The following is a 25697-nucleotide window of genomic DNA, read 5'->3' on the forward strand; positions in this document are numbered from 1 at the left end:
TTTAGACAAGGTCAATAAAAGGAAATGGAGGGGCAGGAATGTGCTCCCATCACTTTTGGGGACCTGAGCCAAGGGAAACAGGAAGTAGTATTTTTTTTTCATTTCTATTACGTATGCACAGAGCCCCAGGAGAAAAATGCAATTTGGTAGTGATCTGATAACCACATTCTTGAAGCCTTGTTCCAAGAATGGTAAAAATCCAAACAATGCTGCGGGAAGGGAGAAGGTGGAGAGGTAGAGAAAAACAAAACACAATTTCCATTGTAAATGATTGTCCATGACTAAATTCAAGTTAATATCTAACTAAAAGGTGGAAATTTTTAGACTGTCTACAAGGGATAACTTGTTTTATGTAGAAATAATTTTTATATATTGAAAGTTTAGCAATTATTGTTAAAATATCAAATAAGTGTTTCAAAGTTTTATTGACAATGTACCTTACTAAGGCCAAAAGTTGGTGTAGGTAACCCTTGAGTTTGGCTGGTTGGGCTTGGTTGGATTACAAGGTGACTGGGACTAGGAGAGGAAAGGGGTCAGCTGTCAGAGACTTTTCCCTTCCAGTGGGTTAGGGTATAGTCAATTGCCTGGGCACATACCAGGGAAACTTCAAGGTATGTCTGTGAATTCTGATGTAAATGTTGGGTCTCTTGATTGGTACTTGTTTGCTGAAATGTCTTTTTGAAGTCCTACCATGATTTTGTTTTTCAATATACATATTTGAAAAACATTTGTATCAGAGCATTTTAATTTTGAGTACTCAAAAAACAAGAATGAGCCAGAATCCCCTTAGTCATGTCTCCTTTTCCATGCTCATTACACCCATATTGAGAGTTAAACTCATTAGAACTATGTATTATCAGTTATGAAGATATTTAACAAACTTAAATTGCTTTTAGTAAGTTATAATATTCTAAAAGATTATGATTTTTTTAAAAAACATAGCAAGGATTTATTGTTCTTGTCTAAAGTTTGCTGGTTACTCTTTCCCAATTTAGGGTAAGGCAATGTCATCAAGCTCCAAAAAATATCACTCTGTCCCTTCAGGACCTTCAGCTTTCATTTACTCATTCATGGATTCACACACTCATGAATTTATTCTTTTGGCATGATTAAGCACTATCGTGTGGACTATGATGATTCTGCTGGGTCCTGAGGATGTGTACTTGGAAATAGTCTAATAAAAGAGGTGAAAGATCTCTACAATGAAAACTACAGAACACTGAAGAAAGAAATTGAAGAAGACCTTAGAAGATGGAAAGATCTCATATGCTCCTAAATAGGCAGAATTAATATTGTCAAAATGGCCACACTACCAAAAGCATGATACAGAATCAATGTAATTCCTATCAAAATCCCAATGATATTCTTCATAGAACCAGAAAAAACAACCATGAAATTCATTTGGAAAAATAAGAGACCCAGAATAGCCAAAGCAATCCTTAGCAAGAAAAGTGAAGAAGGAGGCATCACAATACAAGACCTTGAACTATACTACAAAGCTATAGTAACAAAAATAGCATGGTATTGGCACCAAAGCAGACACATAGGCCAATGGTGCAGAATAGAAGACACAGAGATAAAACCACACACATACAGTTATCTCATACAGGACAAAGTTACCAAAAACATTCACTGAAGAAAAGAAAGCCTATTCAACAAATGGTGCTGGGAAAAATGGAAAGCCACATGTAACAAAATGAAATTAATCCTCTCTCTCACCCTGCACAAAACTCAACTCAAAGTGGATCAAAGACTTAGGCACTAGAACAGAGACCCTGCACTAACTAAAAGTAAAGTAGGCCCAAATCTTCACCATTGGACTAGGATCTGACTTCCTTAACATGACCCCTAAAGCACAAGTATTAAAATCAAGAATCAATAAATGGGATGGATTCAAACTAAAAAGCTTCTTCTCAGCAAAAGAAACAATCAATAATGTGAAGAGAAAGCTTCCAGATTGGGAGAAAATCTTTACCACCCCAGATAGAGCATTAATCTCTAGGCTATAAAAAGAACTCAAAACACACACACACACACACACACACAAAAAAAAAAAAAAAAAAAACCCCACCAAATAACCCAATCAACAAATGGGCTAAGGATCTAAATAGACACTTCACAGAAAAAGAGATACAATCAATCAAAAATATATGAAAAAATATTCAACATCTCTGGCAATTAGAAAAATGCAAGTCAAAACTAAGAGTTCATCTCACTCCAGTCAGAATGGCGATCATTAAGAATATAGGCAACAATAAATGTTGGCAGAATGTGGGGAAAAGGTACACTCATACATTGCTGGTGGAACTGCAAATTGGTGCAACCACTATGGAAGGTGGTATCTAGATTTCTCAGAAAACTTGGAATGGAACCACCATTTGACCCAGCTATCCCACTCCTTGGTTTAGACCCAAAGGACTTAAAATTAACCTTCTATAGTGACTTGGCCACATAAATTTTTATAGAAGCTCAATTCACAATAGCTAAGCTATGGAACCAACCCAAGTACCCTTCAGTAGATGAATGGATAAAGAAAATGTGACATATTTATTCAATGAAATATTACTCAGCTTTAAAGAATGAAATTATGGTATTTGCTAGTGAATGGATGGAGTTGGAGAATATTATGCTAAGTGAAATTAGCCAATTTCAAAAAACCAAAGGCTGAATGTTTTCTTTGAAATATGGATGCTAATTCATAAAAAGGGGATGGAGGCCCTAGGGAAAAATAGAGGTACTTTAGGTAGAGGGGAGTGAAGGGAGAGGATGAGATAGGAAGATAAGAAGGATAGTAGAATGAAACAGACATTATTACCTTATGTATGTTATGATCTGAATTAACCAATACAATTAATAAGTTAAAGATTATAGATTAAAAAATATAGATTAATAAAATAGTAAATATAGCCATAGTAACTCTATTATGGTTCTCATGTGAGACTGTTATATAAGCTGTTTTTTAAAAAGTATTAAAAATTTGTTTTTCTGTGCTTCATACATCTGCAAACGTACTCCAATCCAAGATGTACAACCACAACTGTGCTTGAACCCAGGATGTGGTTGTCTGATTCTGCTCTGCTAACTGCTTTTCTCAGCCCTTGAATCCTGCTTGCTTGCAATTTGCAGATTCCATAGGATGTGGATTTATTCCTTAATATTGGAACCTCAGACAGCCCAGTACACTTCTATCAGAAGGCTGTTTGGACATGGCAGAAGCGTCCTTAGCCAGGATAATATAGGTACAATAAAATTCTTTGATTTGTTTAAAATTTGGACTTAGTGTGTCTTCTGAGTGGTTGCCCCATAAAAATGTAAGTATATGACTGCATGATCAATGTGACCCTACACCATGTACAATCAAAAAATGAGAAATTATACCCCATTTATGTATGACATATCAAAGTGCATAAATGAATTCTACCGTAATAAGAACAAATAAAAAGTTATAAAGAAAAAAGGTGTTTGGAAGACCCCACTCTAATTTAGAGGACTCCACCCTCATGGGGAACAGACCTCATCCCACCCAGGTCCCAATCTCATGGGAGCACAGAGGTGAGGTTCTTGACCTCTGAACCCTAGGAAGGGTGTTTCAACTATAGCAACAGGCAGCGGGGCTGGATGAGGAGGTCAAGCCCTAGGGGAAGACTATGCTGGGCAAAAGGAACACCCTGTACCAATACAGGGTGAAAGAGGGCTTCTTCTGGCTTACCGTTCACTCCAATCATGCAAAACTTGTTTGTTTGTTTTTTTAAACTTAAATGGGGTAAATGCCCACACTTGGGAAGAGACCTTTTGGGCCTGAATGTTTGCAATAAATGTTATCATTTACTTCTCTGTACAAACCACAGTCACCACCTGGTAACTTTCACATTATTTTGGGGGAAAACTTTTAAAAACTTTTAAAAACTGAATCCACAGGAGAATGCAGAGCCAATGTTGAAATAAGCCTTAGCATCCCTCTTCAAAGGAGGGGCGGGAGTCTGCACACCCTTGGTCTAGGACCATCTGCTCGCACCTCTCACAAGTGACCCGGATGCGCTCGTCGTTGGACGACTGTTGCTCGTCCTCCTTCTCTTGGAAGTGCTCCTGCACGCATTGCTCCTCGAACTCGTGCAGCCTCTTCAGTTCCTCCTCGCTGAGGAAGAGCTCTGCATAAAGGGAGAAGTGTTGGCCACGTGAAAACCAAGCCAGATCCCTGAAGAATCATTTTAGTTGCATCACTGCGAATTTCATAGCAATTAAGTAAGCTCCCTTGTAGGTAGTTCTTTGACTCTTCCAATTGATTGTTAGCTAAGGGGTAGGGCTGTCATATGTAGTAATGGTCTTTCTACTGGAGCAAAATGATAACTTTTTGGTAAAAAAAAGAAAAAGAAAGAAAACAAACAGCCCTGATTACATCTATTAAGAAAGTGAAATGAAGTAATATTTTTCAGCAAATCTTTTGCATGTCTTTTATGAAAAAGTGTATAGCATTATTTTCTCATCATCTTTAGATGCAACAAATTCAAACATTTTGAAAGGAACATTGAATGCATATATAAATGTATATAGAAGAGATATTTTTAAAAACTCTCAGCTTATCTCCACGAGAAGACTTTCAGCAATACTAATTACTAATAAATGAACAACAATAGAAAAAAATCAACAGAAAATAAGAAGCATTCTGAAAAGCACAGTAGTTGGTTTGTTGTGTTTTTCACACATGTAAATAGTTTAGTGGGAGTTTTTATGTTGGTGTCCAGTGGAAAAAGTTTTCTAAAAAGTAAACCCAAAATAGAAATGGAAAGTCTTGAACATACTTAGTCCACGGTCCCGTTCTTCCTGGTCCCCTTCTCTCTTTTTCCTGCAGTGACCACTGAGACGCATAATGATTATGTAGATATGGCTTAAAATAATCATTGGAGGGGGCAGGACAGGCCTGTCATGAAATGTCATAATCAGCTGGTATCGCTGGAACTTCCACACTTGGTTGGATATTGACTTTACTTCAAAGAAGGTATTGCTTTTAAAAGAAAACATGTAACATATTACTTTTTATTGTGATTTCCCAAAGCTATCAGTTACTGACATTGAAATTATATGAAATGGCCTTTTAGTGTCAGTTGATTCCTTGATTACCTAATTTTTTGGTTTATCTATCAAAAGTTTGTTTGGTCTATCTATCAATCTATTATTTATACTTAATGATATTTTACTCATATAGATAATTAAGAATTAAGTGTATTAAATTGCTGCCCCCTGCTTTCTTGCATAAACCACATCATAGTCTATGCCGAGGAAATTTTGAGAAATATAATTTTGAGAAACATAAACTTTTTTATCAAACAACTAAATGATTTTTATTTGTTGGCAACTGAATCAACTATTGAACTTATTTGATTCAAGGCATGTTATTTAGGATGTAGGATAGGTACAAACTTTATTTTGTTTTAGCTTCCAATGGGAGACCATAAGCACAGGATTGTAGGATCTTCCAATACTGGGACTTTAGAAAAGCCAGTTACTGTCTTGTGACCTTAGTTTTCTCAAGCTAGGCATTAGGACCAGGTTCTCTTCTGTTTAGTTTTAAGATTTAAATTTCCATGAAGTATTTTTCCCTCATATTTTTCATCTTAGAAGTGAAAATAATTTTTCAACAGTTATTAAGCATTGTCAACATACTCATCATATAATGCCAGGTGGGCAAATTTTATAAGAAGCTTGATTCAGTAACTTAAACCATTTTTTCTTAGACCATTTATTCTGCAAATAATAAGAATATATGTTATAGTAATTGTAGCAGTGTCTGAAATTAGTTTTGCTTTCTGTGTCTCTTATCATGAATGAAAAGCACAACTTGACCAAATCTCTCAGGGAACTTTTGCTTAAGAAAACATTTTGATTAGATTAAAATACTACAGTGTTAAATTACAAATCAAGATTAAATTTAAGTGTATTCAAGTGCCAACTCTTGATTTATGAATACATTAGACTGATTAAAGTTGAATCAAAAAGACTACAACCATTCTATTCATATGAAAGCCCTAATGAGCTTCTTTGCAAATACTTGGTACATGGGTGATTTCTGAGATTAAACCAAAAATTTTAAAGGCAATAAATGTAAGGGCATGGTCATCAGCCATGACACGTACTTGAAAACAGCGATCAGCAGGTTAACCAGCAGGATGTTGGCTACTAGTAGATAGCATGCCATGAGAGCAGGTGTGAGCCAGGCCCCTGGGATGCAGGGAGGGAGCCTCTTGCCATCCTCGTCATAGAGGTTTTCACCACAAGGAGCTGAAAGAAATATTTGTGTTTTTGTGCTTGATTTTTACATATAATAAGAAAAGAATAAATATCCATTACATGCAATTAGATAGTCTCTTTCCTTTTTAATATGATTTTTCTTATTTCGTGTACGTTAATTTTCCAGTAAAAAATAACATACAAAGAAGGTAAGAAAACTCGTATCTGCACCCAGAGGTAGTCAATTTTAGTTTGTCGTATTTATAAGCATTTTCCCATTTCTTTATTGTTTTTCTTACACAAAAGTTCTTAATGATTAAACAGACAAATCCATCTTTATGATATCATCCAAATAGTTATCTACTAGAAAGTTATCATGTCTTCTAAGTATTTAATGTTAACTTATGTTGTATTCTGGTTCTTTTTTGATTATATTTGTACATTAACTTTGAAAATAACTTCATTCTAGAATGTGGGGTAAGGAACCCACTAACCTCTCAAATCAATTGTTCTGGGACCACATATGAAAAATAATCTTTTCTTTCTGTGCTCATTTGAAATGCCACCTTTATCATAGGAGATCTGTTTCCCAGAGGGGGAAAACAGGATAATCCCAATGTTGAATTTATACTTTGTTTATTTTTTACTTTCAGTTTAAAAAATCATTAACACCGGGAAACTAAAGATGTATTTGAAAACAGTATAAGAATATCAGTAATCGGGTAATAAAAAAGCTGTTTAGTAAACACATTTCATGAATTCAGATCATCAATTGCATGTAAACTTACGATTAATTTCCATGGCGTAGACTATACAATGATTGGAAAGCAGGAGTTTGTTTTGTTTTTTGTGACAGGAGGGGAGGAAAGAAAACAAGATGATAGTTGAGAGAAAAGTAAAGCATAATAACTGTTTTGCTGTCAAGAAATGCAGATATTTCAAGCTTGGAAATTATGGATTTTCTCACGGAAATTGCTTTGTTTAGAAAAATTGTACACATTATTAATTCTTAAAAATGCATTTTATGAATATTTATTTACCATATGTCATATGCAACAGCAAAAGCTCACTACTTAAAAATACTGTGAAAAATACATAATGTTACTGGCAGATGATCATTTTAGCTTACTGGTCAACCAATCAAACATTTCCTGTATTCCAATACAAGCACCTCATAAGCAAAAATAAATACAGAATTATTATGTAATGGATCAAGAACTGAAAACCTACATTTAATGGTATTACTGAAAATAATATATCTCTAAATTTACTTCTTTATCTCCACTCATTCCTCAATTTAATTTTAAAAACTGAACAATGAAAATATTGTAGCTTGTGTCTGGAGTCCAGAAAGTTTTAAGAAATATGCACATTTACTTACACTATTAATCTTTCAAAACTAATTAGATTTTTTTGTTCTGGTTTATCAAGCTACAAACACATCTAATAGTTGATTTTGTGATATCTGTAATAATAATGTGTTCAGAATCATGTGATACAAGATAGAAAGAATAAACTGAGTCAAATTGTTATCTGTCTAACATAGTGGCAGTATATCTATTGACAACCTGTGTTCACATAAGAGACAGATATCTGAAACTTTCTGTTCACAAACAGCAGAACTTCAAAAGCATCAGACATACTATTATATTGCTTTATGGTAAAATACAACTTGTATTTTATAAATAAATACATTAAATAAATACATTGGTACTGACATGAAAATAAGACTATAGCACCTTGCTCACTGGTGAAGACTTAACTGTCCTGATGAAACTGGTATAAGAACATTTGAACTTTATGTCCCTACAACTCAGGAGACACTGACCTAACAATTCAGTCTGCAGAGGTGCTGGGGTCTATATTCCCCAGAAGTCTGAGCAGGATTGTGACTCATTTGCTCTGGTACCATCTGGGTTATTGTTGACAATAAAAATAGCACTCCTGTATATAGGTTTTGAATCATCACACTTTACCCCATAAATATGTAAAATAAATTTTCAGTTAAAAAATAAACAAATACATTAAGAAGTTAAAGAACAATATCAGTAGTGAAGAAGAAATGGATCGCTATATAGAAAGTGGACTTTGATGGCTGGAAGAGGAGAATGATGAGAGGCATCAGGTACCCTACCATGCTTTCAGGTTCATTCTACTGAAATAAAACTACCAGCTTTATCCTTGGGGGAAAGACATTGGGATGAAAGAAAACCTGGGATATTGGCATTGGGACTATATTCATGTAACAAGATAGACATCAGGGCTGTCTTTCCCTTGAAGTAAGTGAGAATCTTTCAGAATTCTAGTGAATGGGTTTTAGAATAAAAGAAATGGTTTAGGTCTCAAAAAATCTATATTCCATAAACTGTACTTATTTTTTCATAAAATAATTTGATGCCTATGGCAGAATGAAAAAATGCTTTATTTCCAAATTAATACATAATCCAGTTAATTTGGGTCTGATCATCTGCCTCAGAAGCAGGGAAGAGAATCTTACTATGAATTCTATTCTTACGGTCTATCTGGTCTGCAAACACCTCTCCGTAGATCATCCAGTAGGGCATGTAGAAGATGTTTCGGGCCAGTTTCCAAGAAGGTTTCTCTTCTGGATGCAAAATGGCTTGACGGGCTACTCCAAAACTCATCAGCACGACCAGCATGATGACCACAAAGTAGAGCATGTCAATCATCTGAGTAGGAGAATATATGATTCATTATTGTCTTGACTCATGGGCCAAGTTCATACTTGTTCATTGCTCTCTCCAAAGACTCAACAAATACTTAATTAGGATGGAAAAAGCCTCTTTCTTTTTTTTCCTTCCCAACCATGGGTTACTTGTTTTTTCTATCCCACACAACATACATACCTTCCTCTAGAATTTTAACATCTTTATCAGCTCCTATTCCATCTGACCTCTCCTCTGTTATTGCTCATAGATATAGTTTGGATCTAGAATGTCCCACAAAGGTTCATGTGTTAAATAAAACCTTGGTCCCCAGTGTGGCATTATTAGGAAATGGTGGAGCTTTTAGGAGCTGGGGTGGGGGTGGGGTGGGGGGGTGGAGGCTAGTGGGAGGAAGTTAGGTCATTGGGGCATTCCCTTGAAGGGGATATTGGGACCCAGGCTCCTTCCTTTCTCTTTTTTGCCCCCTGGCTTGTGATTTGGGATTGTCTCACCATGTGTTTATGCTACTATGTGCTGCTTTGCCCCAGACTCAAAGCACCTGGGCCAATGAATAGTCAGATGATGAGCTAAAATAATTCCTTTAATTTATTGGTTGTATTTCGTTACTAACACTTCTGTAAACAGATATTCTTATAGTAACCGCAAATGTGAAGAATTGAGAAAAGATGGGGGTTTGTGAGAGAAAACAAGGAGTAAAAGGGAGATATACGTAAGTAGGCAAAAGGATAATTGAGAAATAAATTGAGAGTGTACCCCAATATTTATTCATACATCATACAAATGATGAATCGCAATAATGAACAATGCTCTGTTTACTGTGGATGCTAAAATGGTTAAATGAAATAAAATGAAATTCTAGTTTTTAACATCCCTGAGGATAAGGGCCCTTACTGAAATTGTCTAAAAGCCATTCCCCCTATAAAGAGTTATTCCTACACTTAGAAGGCTTCCTATCTTCTGGCACTAGTGCTAACACTGAGGCTTTTTAGGTAATGTAATGATAACCACCTGGTTCATGTTTAGTTTCATATTCTATGACTTGTTCAGAGTAAATTTCACAATAAATCTGTCTTGGCCTAATCACGTAAAGTACCTGTGTCTACTCCATGCTGCTCATGAGCTGGAGATGGTCTGGAGTACAGGTGAGGAAATAGCCCTGGGTCCCTGTTGTTTCTAACTTTTACTACAGATTAGGAGTTTGTCAATCATATTTTTTGCCATAAAAACATTTAAGTAGATGCAACCTCATAGAATTATCAAATCCATGTTCCTGTACTAAAGAATGCTAAAAATGTTTCCAGTCATCAAGGTGTAGAGTAAATATTTTGAGATACCTATCTTGCTACTGAATTCTGTTTGCATTAAAACCTGATGCTCTCTTCACCTGGTAAGGTGAAGCAAACTCTTATAAAAGAAGAAGATATTTTCTTTTATCTTTACTGTCAAAATGCAATTATTAATAATAAATCAGAAGTAATTTTTAAAAAATGAAAGTAGTTATATGAAAGAAAAAAGATGTATGCATTGAGTGCTTGATATATATTGAGAGATGCATGCATATATATGTAGGTGAGTACAGTAAGCCCTTAGCTCATTTTTCACTAGATTTTATTGTTATTAATATGTAGGAGAACTGTGTATTTCAAAGCAAAGGTTATTTCCTATAAGAAACCAGCTGCAAAGGAAAATCCAGAAGAAACTGAAGAAAGCCACACCCAAGGCCTGGTCTTTTATCCTAACCACAGCCAAAATATCCTTGGTTACTCATGTGAAATCATTACTAACCATCTTTCCAATCATCATCACGTAGGGCCCCAGATACTTGTTGACACCAAAGATGTCCAAGACACGGATATACCAGAGGATGATGTCCACACAGTAGATGACCCGACCATAGCCCATGTATGGCTGGTTCTGGAGGCGAAGGATTGCTCCAATCATGAACATGGAAATGGCCACAAGATCAGTGATGTTCCAGTACTCCTGAAGCCACACTTTTATTTTCTGGCTAAGTTTGCCTGGTTCTGACATGAGGATCTGAAAACAAACCGAAAAGAACAATAAACTAAGAGTGCATTGTTGGAGGCCTTGTCTTTTTCAGAATCTTGGAAAGATAAGGTTGGTGGAACATTCCAGGGCATCTGGTCTCTTTTCTGCTCAAGACCTCAGAACACTAATCTTCTCAGGCAGACAGATATCTAGAAAGGGAAATTCCATGGAATCCTCTGTATTCATAGATTCAGGGTTTCATAAACTCTCAGGAAATGCCTTCCAAATTATCTCCTTCTGGCTGTAATTAAAGCAGCTGCCTTTTGATTTCTTTTCTAATTATTGGACACATGCCTGTTGGCCCACATTCCAGACTTATACAAGAGGAAAAGTCTAGAGCAGGAATGAATCCTATGTGGTTACACAGTGGTGTGGTGTGGTGGTGGTGGGGGGTGAGATCCACATGGGCAGAATAAGGCTAGGAAATGGTTGATTTGCCAAAATTCTGTTGCAACTTAAATACGACAAGTCAGGGGAAAGTTGAACCAGGTTTCCCCCTACTTGTGATATTATCCTTTCAAAATCACCACTGATTAAAAGGAGACTTCCCCAGAGTAAAATGGAAAATATTTAGCAAGCAGTATGCATGGGCATGCAGTGATGCTGCAGTAGGCGGGAGGGCTGCCATGCCAGGGTATCCCTTTAGTTCTGCAGATTGTGGGTAGATTCCAGGGTCTCAGGCATAGGATGGGGTGATGACTATTGATCTGCCAACATAGAAGTGATTCCCTAGTCTAACAATCCTTTGGCACTGGCTGATGGATGCCTCTCTTTCCTGTAACTGGGGGGGGGCAGGCTTCTGGAATAACATGTCTTAATTCAGGGCTGATGCCCAGAAGGAGTACAATTGCACCAGAGGCATTCAGGTGGGCCACTTGGGAAGTCTCAGTTGTAGCAAGCACAAAAAGAAAGAGTAGTTGTAGAAAACTGATTGTACAGTCTTGGATTCAGCACTCTTTTGTTTTCTCAGGCTCTCATTAGACCTGTGACATAAAACTCACTATGCCTGGATGAGGTTAAGTGTCATATTTGTACAGTTCAGTAAAAGGGTCAATAGTAATCACAAAATAATAGTATTGGTTCTGTATTATTTGGGGAAAGGTTAGGAAATTGTGCTGTGTGATTTTTCAGTTCAAGTTCATGTTTTGCTTGGATACAAGCTTCCTCTTTTGAAATGAATATAGTGAATTCAAACCTGTGGATGATATCAGAAATTACCTGGCCCACATTTCCTGTGCTGCCTGCAGAAGTTGGCTTCTTGGCATTTCATTTTAATTTTAAGTCTTCTGAGATGTAAGATCCAAGTGTAAGACCGTATCTGTTCTATTTTAACACTTAGTTGAAAGTCTTATTCCCTCTGTAACAGATGCTCTGGGCCTTACCAAGAAAGATCACCTGGAGCTTTTTGCCAGGTGGGTGTGATCATACCATCTGCTACAGGTGCTGTTATTAGGCCCATACCTGCCCCTTATGGGAGGCTTGTTCTTGGGCAATTGTAATCGCTCCTCTGATGGGTGCCAAAGTTAGACTGATGTTCATACAATGCTCCACTCCCTTTTCTCAAGGTAGAACAGATTCTACAGTGTCCAATCAACTCAGATCCGTTGCAGGATTAAGCTGGGGACAGATTCTACTGGAAACCACAGTTCTCTTGACTCCTTTCCCTCCTCTGGCCTGTTTTTCTTGCTCCCTGTCATTAAGGGCCTTGCTTTTATATATTCTTGCACCATGCAAGTACACAGTGTGATCCAAAGTCTCAAATTTAAGGTGACAGAAAATGAAGCCAAATGTGTACCCAGTATAGTGATCGGTTTATCTCAAGTAGCTGGAAACATTTGCTTTTACTTTTGTATGCAATTAGACCTGTTTTTATTATTGTATATGATTTAGTTTAGCTTGTGTTTTTATTCACAAGTTCAAGTTCAGTTGAATAGAGAGGATGTACACATTTAAAAGAAGCGAATGGGGTAAATATGGGATGATGACACTCAAAAGAAAAGAGTCCTGATACTTATCATTTGTATGAAATGTTTTTGCAATAAAACTTGAAATTGGAGCCAGTACTTAGCTCAAGTACTTAGGCAAGTCTTTGGAGTAATCACCTCTCGTATTTTCTCTAATGCCAGGCTCACAATGTAGGAGATGACAATCCACTCCTGGAGAGAGGGCCAGCCGTCCATCCGCACCAGGATGACATAGTTAAACAGCAGTAAATAGCCCAAGTATGAAATCTGGAGGAAAGAAAAAGCTGTTAGCAATGTTTGAGGAGAGAACCTTGGAATCGGGTTTTAAAGTCTAATTTTTAGTATGGCACATCTTCTAAAGTGAATTTTCAATTTCTAAATGGACTTAGTTATTTAGAGGATACCCCCTCTTCACATCACCATTGCAGATAGAGAACGCTGAGATAGGTTGGAGGTATTTTATGCTTCAGCATGATATGGGCAATGACATTTCATTTTCTACCTGACAGTATATTTATTGGTACTGTCATCCTCATGGGGAAATTATGAAGTCGCAATAATTATGACACACAGGGAAACTTTGAATAGATTGCTGGTGTGCCTCCTATATTCTTAGAAATTGGAAAATGTTACTTACTCCTCTGTACCTCAGGAATTTCCTTCTTGAATCTCTCCATTATTTTCCCCATATTTTTATTGGTACAGGGTAGTCGTACATAATGATGGGATTTATTGTTACAGATTTGTACATGAACACAATATAACAATATAATTTGGCCAATATCATTCCCCAGTATTTCCTCTTTCCTTCTCCTCCTTCATCCCCCGGTCTTTCTCCTCTGCTCTACTGATCTGCCTTCATGAAACTCTCCACTATTGACAGACAGAAGTTATAAGGGAAGACGTGAAGAGATCATCTTCCTAGGCCATGGAGCTGACTGACCTAAGAGTCCCCTTGGCTACCAGTAACAAATCTGTGATATTTGGTGGCCACCACAGGTTCTCTGTCTTTTTTTTTTTTTTTTTTGGCAAGAAAAAAAGTAGAGTTGGAGGTGAAGGTGAGGCAAGGCATGTGGAGTAAGGTATGGGGTGGAAATAGTTTATCTGAAACTGATTTTCCCAGATTGGTTCACTACCAATCTGTGAAAACTTCAGCTTTGGGGCTCTTCACTGTCACAAACCTTTCTGAGGTCTTGTAGGAAGAGTGTAGCATTTGTGTATTTGTGATTTGACAGTATTCTTTCCCCCATGATCTGTCCCTCCTGATTCAATAAGTTTTACCAGGATGTAGGTAACATCCCCTGTGTTCATTGGGATGTGGTTCACTGGTTGTGATTCCTGCGAAAACTCATGTTGACCTATGATTCCCAAAAGGTGGTAGGGCCTACTGAGAGGTTTTTAGGCCATGAGGAGCCCTCATGAATAGATTAATGCCATTTCTCAGGAGGACTGAGTCCTTGCTCTAGTGGGACTGAGTTACTTCTTTCAGGAATGGATTTATTTTGGTGAGAATGGGTTGTTTTAAAACAGTTCAGCTCCTTTGCCCTTCCCTTTCTATTGCACATGGCTGCTTGCCCTTTGGCTTTACATCATGAGTTGAACTACTGCGAAACCCTCCTCCAAGGAGCATCATGCCAGTGCCATGCTCTTGGGCTTCTAGAGCTATAACCAAAACAATCTCTTTTCCTTACAATTACCCAGTATCAAGTGCTCTGTTACAGCAATATAAAATAGACAAAGACAAATATTTCCTCCTTACAGGAGGATTAGAGCCACAGTTCTCAATCTTTGGGCTAGTTAGAATTCTCCCGAAGCTGTACATCTCTCTTACATCCAGAGAGAGCATCAAGACTGTCTGTATGAGGCCTAAGGTTGAAAAGCCTGTCAGACTCCTGGCTTTGCCCTCCCTCAGTGCTGAGCAGTACTTTAGGTTATACACACCCCAGGTTCTCAACTGATTCTGACCAGAAAAGGAGGGTGGCCTTGGCTTCCGCTGCATCCTCAGATAGGGCTTCCAAGAGACTGGTTGTCCAGACCCATGGTTGATTTCCAAGGCAACCCCCCTTCTCTCCTCTGCCCCGTGCCCATCTTTATCCATTGCCCCATTCATGACCTTGTCATGCCATGAACTGTGGCTCAGTGCTTGGGATTTCATGAAAAATACTGTCCTTCCTTCAAACTGATATGGGTACCCAAGTCACAGTGTGTCTGGTCAACTCTGCGGGACTGCCTGCAGATAGCCAGTTTCACTCACTGGTGCTTCCTTCTACTCCCACTTCCTCTTCTGCTCTTGTTACCAGAAAGCCACACTCAGAGCAGTGGAAACCTGGATAATAGAGAGGATGCTGCCAAGTGGGTCAGTTTGGTGAACACTTTAGACAGGTCTTGATTTGCTTCCCTATCCTAGGAGTTTATGATCTGGGCTCAGCCACACCCTTCTAATAATCCCACCTGTTTGATGAAAAATGAAAAAATTATATTTCCCTAAGTTTCTATTACTAAAGATTTAAAAAAAATCATTTTAAGCAAATAGAATGTGACTAATTTGTTTTGTTTATTTGTTTGTTTGTTTGTTTCTTTATTTACTATGGTGCTGGGGTTTAAACCCAGGGTGTTACACATGCTATTTGAACACTCTACCACTGAGCCATATCCACAGCTTGACTATTTTGCTTTATGAAATGTTATATTTTGGGGAAAGGTTGGTCATATTTCTATATATATAAAATATATGACAGGGTATCTGGATTCAATTTTAGTTAAAGCTCTCAATTAGTACTGGTTTTGTTTAAGAATTAATTTCAGTTCAGTAAATTTTTAGACACAATTTTAAGCCTTTGAAGATTTTGTTGTTTCCAACCTATCCTGATATTCAAAACAGGCTAAATGGCAAATACTAAGGAGGTGGCCTTACTGTGTAAAACCAGAACTTGACAATGGGAGCGTTATAGAATTCACAGATCTTTGTTCCAATGGGAATACTTTTTTGCTTTTTGTGTGCATTCTCTTCGTCCCCCTTTCTTGAGCCAGCATCTGCATTTGCATCCTGGAAAACAGAGCACAGTACGTGGCAGGCATGGTGGCTAATTGGGAAATGAAACAAACCATAGCACATGAGCACCCTTAAAAAGAAGGAATCTAAAAACACCCCCCAGTTAGTACGATGTCTAATCCATGGTAGCAGACATATCAAGAATCATTAAAATGAGAGTTAATTGATACTCTTAAGATCAAGGTATCACTGACCATATTCTCATCTTCTTTTTCTTTGCCATCTTCATTTTCTTTGGATGTTTGGTATGAAAAATCATCATATGTGCGAAATTCCAAAAACAAGATGGTGGGGGGAAAAAGAATTCCCATGATAACCTATGAATGGTGAGAAATGAATTTATTATAAGCTTTGGAAATTCTATAAAAATTTCTCTAGTACAGTTGTCCCTCAAACTCCGTGGGGGTTTGCTCCCAGAGAGCTCAAATACCTTACAACAAATGGTGTAGTATGCATAAAACCTATGCACCTCCTCCCCTATACCTTACATCATCTTTATAGCTTGCAATAATTAATACAATGAAAGTGTCATGTAAATAGTTGGTATGTTGTATTTCACAGGGGAAAATGACAAGAAAAAACTCTGTGTATGTTCAATAAAGACAAATTTTTTTTCTCAAATATTTTCAGTCTGAGTTGTTTTGATTCATGGATGCAAATCTTTCAGGCAAGATAAGGAGGACTGATCATATAGTTAAAATTTTTAAGTTATAACTTTCAACATTAGTCAATAACCTAAGATCTCTGTATTATGTTTATCTCTGCTCTGGTGTTGTATGTCTTGTTGTGTTTTGTACACTGGTAGAATTAAAGACAGTGAAAAATTTAAGACTATTCATTAAAATTTAGATAAATGGTAAGCAGCATCATGCGTAATCCTGACTTTAAAAAAGTAAAGTTCTTATATTAAGTTTCAGAGCAAGTGAATCAAGCTGGGATGTAGCTCAGTGGTGGAATGTTTACCTGGCATGCATGAGGCCCTGGGTTTGATCCCCAGCACTGCGTCAAACAAGTAAGGTAAGCAAATCTTTAAATTAAAATAAAATATTATAAACAAATAAAATATACTAATAACTAGTGAGGTAGACTATAAGTATTTTATATAGAAATAACTTCAACATAAATGGGAATATGTGAACAAAGTTGGGAGGCTAACATGACTCAAAGAATAAGACTTAATTGAGCTCAGCCTGGACAATAAGAGGATATTCTGGCCCACAGATAGAAAACTCATTGGCATTTATATCAATGTGTTTCTACACTCTACCAATTGCTCAAATCATCCCAAATTTGAATTTGAATCATATAGAACTTTTACATTGTATGTATTTTTTTAAAATTTTTTCTTGAAAGTTAGACTCCCCTTCTATTTTCTTGTTAAGAATATAAATGGGTTTTTGTTTCCTTAACCTATATCCCTGATACTTTGTGGCTCTTTAATCATTCAATCTATTTATTGGGGTCAATTCTATTCTTCTTTTGTGGGTTTTTTTGGGGAGGTGGGGTACTGGGACTTGAACCCAGGAGCACTTTACCACTGAGCTATATCCCAAGCCCTTTTTCATTTTTATTTTAAAACAGGATTTCACTAAGTTGCTTAGGGCCTAAGATGCTGAGGCTGGTCTTGAACTTGCAGTTCTCCTGATTCAGCCTCCTGAGTTGCTGGGATTACAGGTGTGCACCACCATGCCTGGCTATTTTTCTTGAATATTTTCTTCTTGTGTTCTACTGACACTTTGTATTTATTTACTCTGACTGCCTTTCTCTCTGCTGCATGGGTTTAATATGGGAATTTGTAAAATATGGGACTTGTTTCTTCCATTTCACATTGCTTTCTTTTCTTTCCTTTTTGTCGGGGTGGTAGTGGTACTGGGGATTGAACTCAGGGGCACTCAGCCACTGAGCTCACACTCCCAGCCCTAGTTTGTATTTTATTTAGAGACAGGGTCTTACTGAGTTGCTTAGCATTTCGCTTTTGCTGAGTCTGGCTTTGAACCTGCTATCCTCTTGCCTCAGTCTCCCAAGCTGATGGGATTACAGGCACACACCACTTCACCCCAGCCTCACATTACTTTCTTTACTTATAATATTGTTTTAGTCAGATTTTCTGCTCAAGTGACCAAAAAATCCTGAAAAGAACAATTTTGGAGGAGGAAAATTTTATTTGACGCCTCACAGTTTCAGAGGTCTCAGTCCATAGAAAGTTGGCTACATTGCTTTGGGCCTGAGATGAGGCAGAACATCATGGCAGAGAGTGGTGGAGAAAAGCAGCTCAGGACATGGCCATCAAGAAGCAGAGGGAGAGCTGTGCTCACCAGGTATAAAATGTATATTCCAAAGCCATGCCCACAGTGACCTACCTCCTTCAGCCACACCCTACTGGTCTATAGCGCTACCCAGCTAATCCAGTCAAGTGGATTAATGCATTAATTAGGTTAAGGCTGTCAAACTCCATCATTTCATCCCTAAACTCCCACATCTCACATATGAGCTTTTAAGGGACCTCATATCTAAACCATAACAAATATTTAACTTTTTTTCCCTAGAATACCAGCTGAAGTAATTTTCTGAATGGATATGTACAAAGTATAGAATGTGAATCTTTTCCTTTTTATTTTTTAAAATTTTTGTAGTTGTAGATGGACAATGCCTTTATTTTATTTGTTTATTTTTATGTGGTGCTGAGGATTGAAACCAGTGCCTCACACATGCTAGGCAAGCGCTCTACCACTGAGCTACAGCCCCAGCTTTGAATCTTTTCCTTTTTAAAACAGATATTCTGTTCTCATCTTTTTATTTATTTTTAAAAATTTAGTTTTGCAGTGTTGGGAATTAAATCCAGGGTCTCATGCATGCTAAGTGAGTACCACTGAATTACAGTCCATGGCCCCTTTTATCTGTTTTAAATAGCTGGACCATGTTTAAAAAAGAAAATTCAGCTGAACATTTCCCCATCAGAACTGTCAAGGTCTTGTTTCACTGCCACCATCAGTGTTATTGGTGAAAATTGTGATGTCAAACTGATATTCATAACTTTGTGTGTGACCTGTTTCTTTAAAACCTGTAGGATTTCTTTATTTTTAGTATTCCAAAAACTACTTGTTTACAAATATTCAAAGTTATGTATAATATCAGCTTAGTGTATAAATGGACAGTTAGGCACAACATTCATATTTCTAAGAAACTGAATACCTTCCATTTGCCAGAGCCATGCTACGAAGTATAACATACAGGTTGAGCACCTCTAACAAAAAAACGTAAAATCTGAAATGCTCCAAAATCTGAAACTTTTTGAGTGCTGGTCACAAAGTGGCAAATTCCACACCAGACTTCATCTGATATGTCACAGTCAAAATGCAGGGGTACTAATAATATTGCATAAAATTGCCTTATATGTATAAGGTATGTGTGAAACATAAATGAAGTTTGTATTTAGACTTGGGTCTCATCCCCAAGATATCTCACTATGTATAGACAAAAAACCAATACAGGATATTCAACCTGTATTGGTTTTTTTTCTCTTATTATCATAACAATCTCATAAAATAGGTACAATATTACCATTAGATAGTTGGGGGATACCCTAAGATTAGTCTCTTCTCAAGATAACCTAGTGTATAGGAGTAGTAAACACACAAGTAGGGTTTAATTGCAATATGATTTTCTCCCCACTGCATGCTTTTCAAACCTTTCATAGCTTTGTATTCTCTCACAAGCCCCATATAATAAAAATGTCACCAGTTAAAGTAACAGCACACAGTTTTAGAGTTTGAGGGACTCTATAGAAGTCAAGCTAAGGTCCTTGCTTTAGTGGCAGGTAGATGACCTATCTAGGGTGCATGACTAATGCTGAAGGCATTGCTTGTGTTAGGGAGATTTGTAAGCCAGCTATGTTGGTTAGGTGAGACTCTGGCATTAGCCCACATGGGTTCAGTTTCTTTGTTGATCTACTAAGATCTAGGAGAGTTATCTAATCTTAAAGGTTCAGGTTCCTTATCTGTAAGACAAGGGTTGTCATATCATCTCTCATGGGGTTACTCAGAGGTATACAGTAGTTCTCCTTATCCTGAGGGATATGTTTCAAGACCCCCTGTGGATGCCTGAAACTCTAGATGGTACTGAACCCTTTATATTCTGTTTTGATTATAAGACCTGGAGTATTGCCATATAGTACCAGACCTAAACTGTCCTTCTGTGTTTTATGCCCTGGTGCCTCCTTTGCATCACTATTCTTGCTCTTCAAAGCCATTATTAAGTAAAATAAGGGTTACTGGAATGCAAGCACTGCAAAGCTGTGACAGTTGATCTGATAACCAAGATAGCTACTATCGATTTTGTTTACAGCCGTGGATACACTGGACAAAGGCAGGATTCCCATACTGGGTGGGATGCAGTAGGATCATGAGAGATTTCATCACAGTAATCAGAACAGTGAGTAATTTTAAACTCATGAATAGGATCTGGGGATGAAGTTCAGTGGTAGAGCATTTGCCTGGCATGTGTGAGGCCCTGGGTTCAATCCTTGGCATTGAAAAAACAATACCCCTCCCCCCAACTATGAATTACTCATTTCTGTAGTCTTCCATTTAATATTTTTGGAATGTGGGTGATTTCAGGTAACTAAAACCTAGCAAAGTGAAATTGGACCAGTGTGACTACTGTAAATGAAATAACTCACAGGGTGCTTAGCTCTGCCTCAGGGCTCAACAGATGTCACTTAATCACTGTCATCTGGGCAGTCTAATGGCCATGCCACACATACCTTCAGGCCAGGGTTTTTCCTCATTCGAAGCCTTCCCATCCACATGTCAGTCAGTAGCATCTGACTGCAGGTGTGAGCGATAAAGTCCCGGTGTTTGGCCGCCACAGCCAGTTTGAGGCAGGTTGAATTGCTCCAGTTTTTTAGCTCGTAGGTCAGCAGTTTCATGGCGATCTGCTCATCATGCTTATAGGACTGGTCTAACAACTCCACCGCAAGCTGGCCAAAGTCTCTGGAGTTAAAGAGATGGAATTGGGTGTGAAGCTGCAGTGGCCACAGGATTTTTCTTAGATAGATGTGGTCACAAGAGCACAGGGAGGCACAGGAGACAGAATCTACAATTAGAAGGGACTTCATTGTCCTCTAAAAGCAAGGATCTCTTGAGATTTGTCCTTAGAGGAGGACAGCCAGGGCCAGGGGCTCTGTGCTCAGTCAGGATGGGGAATGACTGCTCTTGCTGCAAATAGAGCTTTAGGTTGACTCCAAGACTGCCCGTCAGGTCCCCAGGACACAAAGACAAGGAGACAAAGTCTATTTCCTCAAGTTGTGCACAGATTAGGGAAGTAGACAGAACAGACAGTAAAGGCAAGTTCAGAAACAGGACTTGTGGGGTTAGAAGTCAGAACAGAGGCTGTTCTTGGGGGTGAAGAATAGGGAGGAAGGTGGACATTGAAGGGGACACCAGGAAGCTTGCTGGTGCCTGTTAGGTTCTGTTTCTGGGTGCTAGTGTGAACAGTTATCAAGCCACACATTTTATGTGTGTGTGTGTGTGTGTGTGTGTGTGTGTAATGATTCAATAATGCGTGAATTAAAGAGAATTCAGGACTGGGAAATTAGCTCAGTGGTGTAGTGCTTGCCTAGCATGCATGAGGACCTGGGCTCAATCCCCAGCACCACCACCACAACAAAAAGAATTCAACATTGTCAGTTAGACACAAAGCATATTTCTCATAGGACTCAGAACAAAGGAAAATTTTCACAGAGCCCTAACTGCTAATGAGAGGACAATGATAGAAGTAGAGGAGGCATGGAGAAGATGATACAAACTGAAATATGGAACATAGAATTTATTCCCTTTCTCACAGGGCCTTAATTTAAATATTTAATTATAGCCATAATCTTTGCTCATTTCTATGAACTTCTGTTGTGGACTTTGGTAAAGCTATGGCCACACAGCGATCACTCTGTTTTTGTTTTTCCATCTGATAGGGGATTTTATTGCAATTATGAGCTGAAGGATGAATACAGCAGAATTATGGATGGGGAACAGCCTTCCTTGTTCCTTGAAGAACAATGCTGTCTGCAGTACCTCCCAAGTCCTACACATTACCCTGGAAGCAAGGGGTGAATGTGTCCCCATTTTTAAATGGTCTTGAATTCCTCATATTTAGGAATTGGCTAGTAAGTTTAGAAATCACCAAATCCAAAACGAAAGCCACAGGTTTCAGAAAACAAAGATGTTAGATGTTGGCAGAGCTGTCTGTGTCTGTTCCAAATTTTTGTGCCTATAAAAAAGTCCCAGTTGTCCTGGGACTTCAGATCTCCAGTCTGGCGTGTAAGGAATTTGGAAGTGGCTAGTCTATCCTAACAAGAAAAATCAGAATGAACTGAAAAATCAACATTTCTTTTCAGCTCCATCAGAGAAGAGAGGTCATGGGGAAGTCTGCTGTACCCAGAACTGCAGGGACAGACAGGCAAGTACAAGAATCATTGTTTACTGGAGCAGAAATGTGTAGGAACCAGAACTGGGGTGTGCACCATGAGTTGTAACTGATGAATTGCTGGAAACTCAGTGTGGACAAGTTCAGAAGTTAAAAACCCCAGGGAAACCCAGTAATGCAAACTTCTGTTTTACATCCAGGAGACTGACTGGGTTCTCACAGTACATACAGGAGAAAAATCTCCTAGTGTTTCCATCGCAGAGAGGGAAAAAGAAGCCATTTTGAGATATGCTTCTGCCCTGGTCATCAGGAGTAAGTAGTCAACAGAGCCAACCCTGCTGGGCTTTATTAGAAATTAACCTACATGGCAGATAAACAATACTCAATTCCAATCCTCTTTAATATCTCCTCTTGCTAAGAAACTCTGGTGACATTCATAGATGAAGGCACAGGTGCACTAAAATTGTACACCCCATCAATGTGTGTTTCTTCATGGAAATTTGTTTCACTGTTTTTGCATTAATTGGGTTTCAATAATTTTCACGAGAAGGTAATAACCTAAAACAGCGACAGCACAGAAATACCCCAGAGATAGAAGGAAAAATACTAATGTGTTGGACAAAGCAGTTTACAGACAAGCATTGACTATAAACATGTTTAAGTGAGAAAATACAATGATCACCCTCCCTGCAAAGGGACAGTGTTCAGGACAACAGTTTCTCCTGGCCCTGAAATTTCCTCTAGACACTAACTTGGAATTGTTGTCCAAGTCCTGGGAGATGTCGTCCACTAGCTCGCTCTCGGAGGACTCATGGGCCATGGCCTTGTAGAGCTTGCAGGCCACCAAGGCTTTCGCCATGCATTCTTCCCCTCGCTGCCAGAGGAAGACTGCCATTTTCTGGCGTTTCATCAGCACGGCCCACACCATCAGCTCGTGGAAGGGGTACTGGAATCGACTCATGGCAGGGTCGTCCACATCAATGTCGACCTCTTCCTCTTTTTTCTTCTTTTTCTTTTTCTTTCCTTTGGCTGGAGGCTCATCATCCTGAAGGGAGGAAAAACACATTGTTTTTTTCATGGTTCTTCCTAAATGGGCAATAAAGGGTTCAGAACTACGGCAGAGAGGGAACCCTTTAGGTCAGAGGTAATAAAGAGACTCCTTCAGCACAACTCAAGTATCCACTCAGCATGTTCATTTTTTTTTAAAAAAAGATACACATTTATTATAAGTAAACCATTTAAAACCAAATAAGCTGAGAAGAAACATTGCTGTTTGCATAACTTATACCCTTGGGTTAGTAGGGTTTTAAGAAGACTTTAATGAGGCCATGCAGCAAAACTCAAGCAAAAATGAAATGTAAATAGCATCATGGAACAGGTAAAGTCCACAGTTTATTTTTTCAGGGAAGTCATGCAATGCAGCAAAACATTAACATTCATTTGCAGACATAGCTGAATCAGAAATTAATATAAAAATGTAAAAAAGGGACAGAGGCAAATGTTTTAGGTTTCGCTCCAATGTTTTAAGAAAGCAAACATTCCATTTTGAATGAGCACTGTCCTTTCCCCCATGTGGTGCAAACAAAAGGCCAACATTCCATTTCCTAAAGGGATTAGGAGAATGTTTCTGAAAGTGGAGCAAGCAAGCTCTGTAAGAAAGGCAGTTCAGGTTTGGGGGGAACTAACTGCTTGGAAGTCTGAAGTTTCAGCCATTTCAGGTTAAGACTTAGTACTCAGTGGAATGACAGAAACAGATACAATACCCCCAAGGTCTGCATGTTTGTATTTAACCAATTTTGGACTGAAAATATTTGGGGAAAAGAGTGCATCTATACTGAACATGTATAGACTTTGTTGTTTCTTGTCCTTACTTCCTAAATAATAATGTATAACAACTATTTACACAACATTTACATTGTATTAGGTATTGTAAGTCATCTAGAGATGATATAAAATATTCGGAGAGGATATGTGCAGATCCTATGGAAATTCCACACCATTATGTGTAAGGGACTTGAGCATTTGCAGATTTGATATACTCAAAGAATTCTGGAACAAGTCCCCTACAGATACTGAGGGATGATTGTATTTGCTATTTTGTACATGGCTTTCCAATCAATTATTATTATTATTGTTTTTTGTTTGTCTTTTCAGTGGTGTTGAGGATCCAATCCACCCCCAGATACAGGCTAAGCAAGCACTCTACCACCCAGTTACATCCCCAACCCAATTATGTGCTTTTATTCTTACGACGACTCTGAAAGGTTATGAATTCCTTCCATTCCTTCAGAGGATAAAATTGTGGCTCAAAGTCTGAATAATTTCTCTACATTCACACAACTGGAATGGGATGGAGCCTTGGGGGACCCTGGGGAATGTGGTTCTTAATTCCTATCACAAGCTGTTCACCAATGACAGAGTCCTTATGAGTTACAGCATCTTGCCTCAGATTTCAATGTTTTTGTTATAATTTTCTGATTTTGTCAAAGTAAAATACAGTTACAATAATTTAGGGAAGGTTAGTCTATATAGATTAAAAATTGGCATGATAGAAATTTAAAAACAGTTTGATTTTCAAGAATAGATAAAATGAAAATCAACTAATGGCTAACAAAAGTTTTGAAACAGAGTCCTATAAATCTACTTTTCAAAATAGCACACATTTTATCAAAATATTAATCGTATACTAATTTTCTTGAAATTATTGCCAGAAAGAGGATATAACAAACAAGGAGTAATTTTCCTAAAATGCAAAGGCCTGACACAAATTAATAAGGAAAATAATAATAACCCAATAAAATAACAAAAGACATGAACTGGAAGTATAAGGAGAAATTAATGCATCTATAATCTTGGTAAGAATCTTTAAACACATCTCACTTAGAAATGAGTTTGAAAAACAATTGTAAATATAAAAGCAAATCCAACAGCAGAATTACCAAGTTTGATTTGATGGATTAATATAAAAGCTGTACCCACAGAGTTTCACAAAAATCAACCAGGCATTATTGTTATTTTTTTTGTTTGTTTTTTTTGGTGATGTTGAGGTCTACATGTAAGGAATAAAATTAGAAATCAACCATAGAAGGATAATGACAATAGTCAGTATCTGGAAAATTTAAACTTTTAAATAACTCTTGAATTGCAGAGAAAATTATAAGCTCTTTAGAAGTAAATGCCAATGAAGGTTGCCGCCCATACTCACCCATACCTGTGGGATACCATGAAAACAATGCCCAGGGAAAAATTTATACCTTTGATGCATTTATTGGAATACAGGGAAGAGTAGCAATAAGTGAC

At 37.8% G+C, this 25697-nt stretch overlaps 1 protein-coding gene across 7 annotated transcripts in view; it reads right to left on the bottom strand.

The window, feature by feature from the left end:
- Trpm1 (transient receptor potential cation channel subfamily M member 1) overlaps window positions 1–25697 on the bottom strand; it is a 131389-nt gene that overhangs the window by 16310 nt on the left and 89382 nt on the right. For 4 of the 7 annotated variants that reach the window (XM_078051302.1, XM_078051300.1, XM_078051298.1 and 1 more), the window contains exons 16-26: window positions 23150–23442; window positions 20740–20968; window positions 16172–16294; window positions 15840–15971; window positions 13064–13192; window positions 10698–10949; window positions 8723–8915; window positions 7014–7034; window positions 6132–6276; window positions 4800–5002; window positions 4016–4148 (exon numbers count right to left, since the gene is read on the bottom strand). In XM_078051302.1, coding sequence (XP_077907428.1) covers window positions 4016–4148; window positions 4800–5002; window positions 6132–6276; window positions 7014–7034; window positions 8723–8915; window positions 10698–10949; window positions 13064–13192; window positions 15840–15971; window positions 16172–16294; window positions 20740–20968; window positions 23150–23442 — 1853 coding nt within the window. The remainder of the gene's footprint in view (window positions 1–4015; window positions 4149–4799; window positions 5003–6131; window positions 6277–7013; window positions 7035–8722; window positions 8916–10697; window positions 10950–13063; window positions 13193–15839; window positions 15972–16171; window positions 16295–20739; window positions 20969–23149; window positions 23443–25697) is intronic. The other 3 variants (XM_021722837.3, XM_078051299.1, XM_078051301.1) reach the window with 2 other exon arrangements.

Source organism: Ictidomys tridecemlineatus, chromosome 5 (assembly GCF_052094955.1).
Source record: "Ictidomys tridecemlineatus isolate mIctTri1 chromosome 5, mIctTri1.hap1, whole genome shotgun sequence".
Taxonomy (NCBI): domain Eukaryota; kingdom Metazoa; phylum Chordata; class Mammalia; order Rodentia; family Sciuridae; genus Ictidomys; species Ictidomys tridecemlineatus.